We start from the raw sequence: 3,351 nt of genomic DNA on the forward strand, positions 1-3,351 counted from the left end.
TTGTTTTCTACTTTTCCATCAAGGAAAAAATGTGAACATCAAGATGTGAACGTGCCCTTAAGCAGGCATCCTATAGAGTGAAAATTTACAACAGAACAAAACTGCGCAATTACATCTTGCCAATTGCAACTCTCATTACTCTGCTTTATTTTCTGCGATTGGTTTCGCTGTTTCGTTCCGCTGTAAATTTTTGCTCCTTGGGATTCTAGCCTTAAGCGGGGAGCACAGACTCTTACATAATGCATAACATGTAATGCATAAAAAAATAAACCAATCTATGTTCCCCACTTTAGGATATATCCACACAAACTTGCATAATTGCATAAACGTATTCATGAAGAAAATTATCCAATCGCATTTTTCAAATGAAGACATACGTAAAATATAATTGAATAATTTTCTTTATGCATATGCGGCTATGCATATTTTTGTGTCATATGTTTGTGTCATCGACATATAGTACTGGACGGAGCATTAAGCGGAGAGCATAGACTCTTGCATAATGTATAACATCAATATAAGGCCAATATTACATGCATCCGCTTTTTTTTTGTTATACGACAATTTTTTCAAGTCTGTCGATTGGCTATAGGATAAAGAGGTCCGAGATCTTCTCTATGCAGCCAATTGAAAAATTCGTCGTAGGACAAAAAACGGACGCATGTAATATTGACCTAAAGATATAAGAAATTTAATCAATCAGAGTTTCTCTTTTTATGGAAAAGAAAAAAGAAGGATTTTGATTGATATTTTCTTATACATTACGCAAGAATTATGCAAGAGTCTGTGCTCTTCGCTTTAGCATTGAAATCATCTTGGCAGACCTAGAAAGAGATAAGGCGATACTTGGATAGAAGTAAATCATGTAATCAAATGCCCTTAGACATTAAGTTGATACATCTGTGCTCAGAATATTTTGCACAAAATACGTAGGAACCATATTTCAAGTTTTATTTTGTATCTAATAATTAATAATGTAAGGTTAGAATTATCATATTGCATTAGTACCAGTCAGTATTTCTGTAATGGCTCCTGATTTTAAAGAGTATACTATTTCTTTATAGCTTAGTATTACTTTATTGTTTTCCCTTTTCTGAGACATAATTCAACCAATAGGTCAAGAGTAGAAAGAGAGTTTCGTGTAAATATCTACTTTGTAAGTCCGGATCTACAATAGATGTTTTAAGCCTTAAACCTTAAGAAATTGATCAACTAGTCAAATGCGAGGAGAATAATTGATTGTGATTCGTCCATTCCTTATGGTTTAAGGCTTAAAAATCTATTGTAAATCCGTTATCCTTTCTAGGTCCGTCAAGATGAAAGATCAGAAAGATTTATCTTGAATTTCATTGTATGCTCCATCCAGTACTATATGCCGATAATTTGTGTGGATATACCCTTACAGCTATTGTAGAATAAGCACAAACTTGCACAATCGCATAAACGTATGCATAAAGAAAATTATCCAATCACATTTTACGTGCATTTTTATGGAAGAAATGCGATTGGATATTTCTTCATGCACACGTTTATGCAGCTATGCAAGTTAAGTAGATATAGCCTTAAGCGGGAAGCCCAAAGTCTTGCATAACACGTAATACATGAGAAAATGTACCAATCAAAGTTCTTCGTTTTCTTCCTTTCCATAAAATAAAGAACTCTGATTGGTTGGATTTCTTATGTTTTATGTGTTATGCGTTATGCAAAAGTCTGTACTCCTTGCTTTATCCTTGTTGTTCACCGAATGTTAAACAAGAATAAATGATACATTACATCATGCGTGAAACAGAATGCATTGAGATTTTGCATAATACTTAACGCATAGTGCATAAGCGAATCAACCAATCAAAATCTTTTCTTTCCTCCTATTTCAGAAGGAAAAGAAGAATTTTGATTGGATGATTTCCTTAAGTCCGTTCTATAATGTGCTTTTTGTTTCTTGCGTTTTATTATTTTTTACATCTTGTCTTTTTCCTTCTTATCCGATTTTTTTCATATCGCTCAAGATAAAAATTAACGAATTTCGAAAGAAACAAGATACATAGCAAAAAATATTTTGTTGATAAAACGGTTATAAAGAAGAAAAAAACAAAAGGTAAAAAACAAGAAACAGGAAACAAAGAACACATTGTAGAAAAGACTTTATGCACTGTACATATATCATATACGAGTGCTGCGGCCATAAAAAGCTGTGTGTAGTCAAGTTGGCATAAGCGTAAATTCTTTTTTTTTTATTAATCTTTGGAGAAATGAACCAATCGTGCGTACGAGAAACGCGATATTAGTGCTTCCAATTGCTTCTTTAGCGTTAAGGTGATCGATCGATTTTTCTGAGAAGCATTATGCAAATTCGTCTTTACATGAGGTGTGCAGTTGTGTGCAGAGTTGTGTGCTGTAACTAAACCACACGTATGCTCACTTATTGCCTTTTATCTTGCCTTCGGAGTGCCTCAGAGAATTGTTTGTATTCATTCGCGTTTGGGTGTCTAGTCTTTTTTGCAAGCAATATTAATAGTTAACAGCTGGTAGTTGTAGTTGCAGGATGTCTATTGTAGATAAAATTTCTCACTGTCAACGCAATTTAGAGACTTGTGGTGAGAACGAGGATCGGGTATGTATATTATAGTACGATAATGCTATAACAAAATATTCGAATTCAATAATCTATATAATTACTAACCAACTGTATGCAAAACTCTTTGTAATCACAGATCAACTATCTATATATTTATATTAATACTATTTTTGCAAATACCATTTTTTTGGACATATGTTATGTCGTTTTTAGAAAATCTTTTATAAATATCTTTTAACATAATCTCTACTAGTGATAATATATGTATATGCGTGTGAGCATGTATGTGTCATTAAACTGTGTGTGTATCATTAAATTAAACAATGTCATGATGCTACAAATAAATGTTTGCACAATATGTGTCCTTATATTATATTTCTTACATAAGATTAAAAATAATTACAAAAATAATTGTTATAAAATCATTACAATATTTACAAATAAAAATTATTCAAGATTCTATCTTATACATGTACATATAATATTTGTACATAAATTTTATACATAATTTATACATAATTTTGAATAATTGTCTACTTGTAAATATCAATTTATAATAACAATTCTTTTTATTCTTAATATTCTCATAAGAAAAGTGTATATAATTTTTTTAAAGACATATTGTATAAATATTTATTTGTGTCATTATCATATTACTTAATTTCATATTGTCATATTATTGTTAGTAAAAATCATGAAAAGATCTTGTGCATTTATAGGATATTACTAAAAGTAAATAATGTAACATAAAAAAAATGATTTTTATGATGTTGGTG

At 30.7% G+C, this 3,351-nt stretch overlaps 1 protein-coding gene across 1 annotated transcript in view; it reads left to right on the top strand.

Moving 5' to 3' along the window:
• Positions 1–2,542: 2,542 nt before the first annotated feature.
• The window catches only part of LOC105620955 (transcription elongation factor B polypeptide 3), a 6,269-nt gene continuing 5,460 nt past the window's right edge, over positions 2,543–3,351 (top strand). The window contains 1 exon segment of the mRNA XM_012202430.1: positions 2,543–2,611. Within this exon segment, the coding sequence (XP_012057820.1) occupies positions 2,543–2,611 (69 nt within the window).

This window comes from Atta cephalotes (assembly GCF_000143395.1).
Source record: "Atta cephalotes unplaced genomic scaffold scaffold00031, whole genome shotgun sequence".
NCBI lineage: Eukaryota > Metazoa > Arthropoda > Insecta > Hymenoptera > Formicidae > Atta > Atta cephalotes.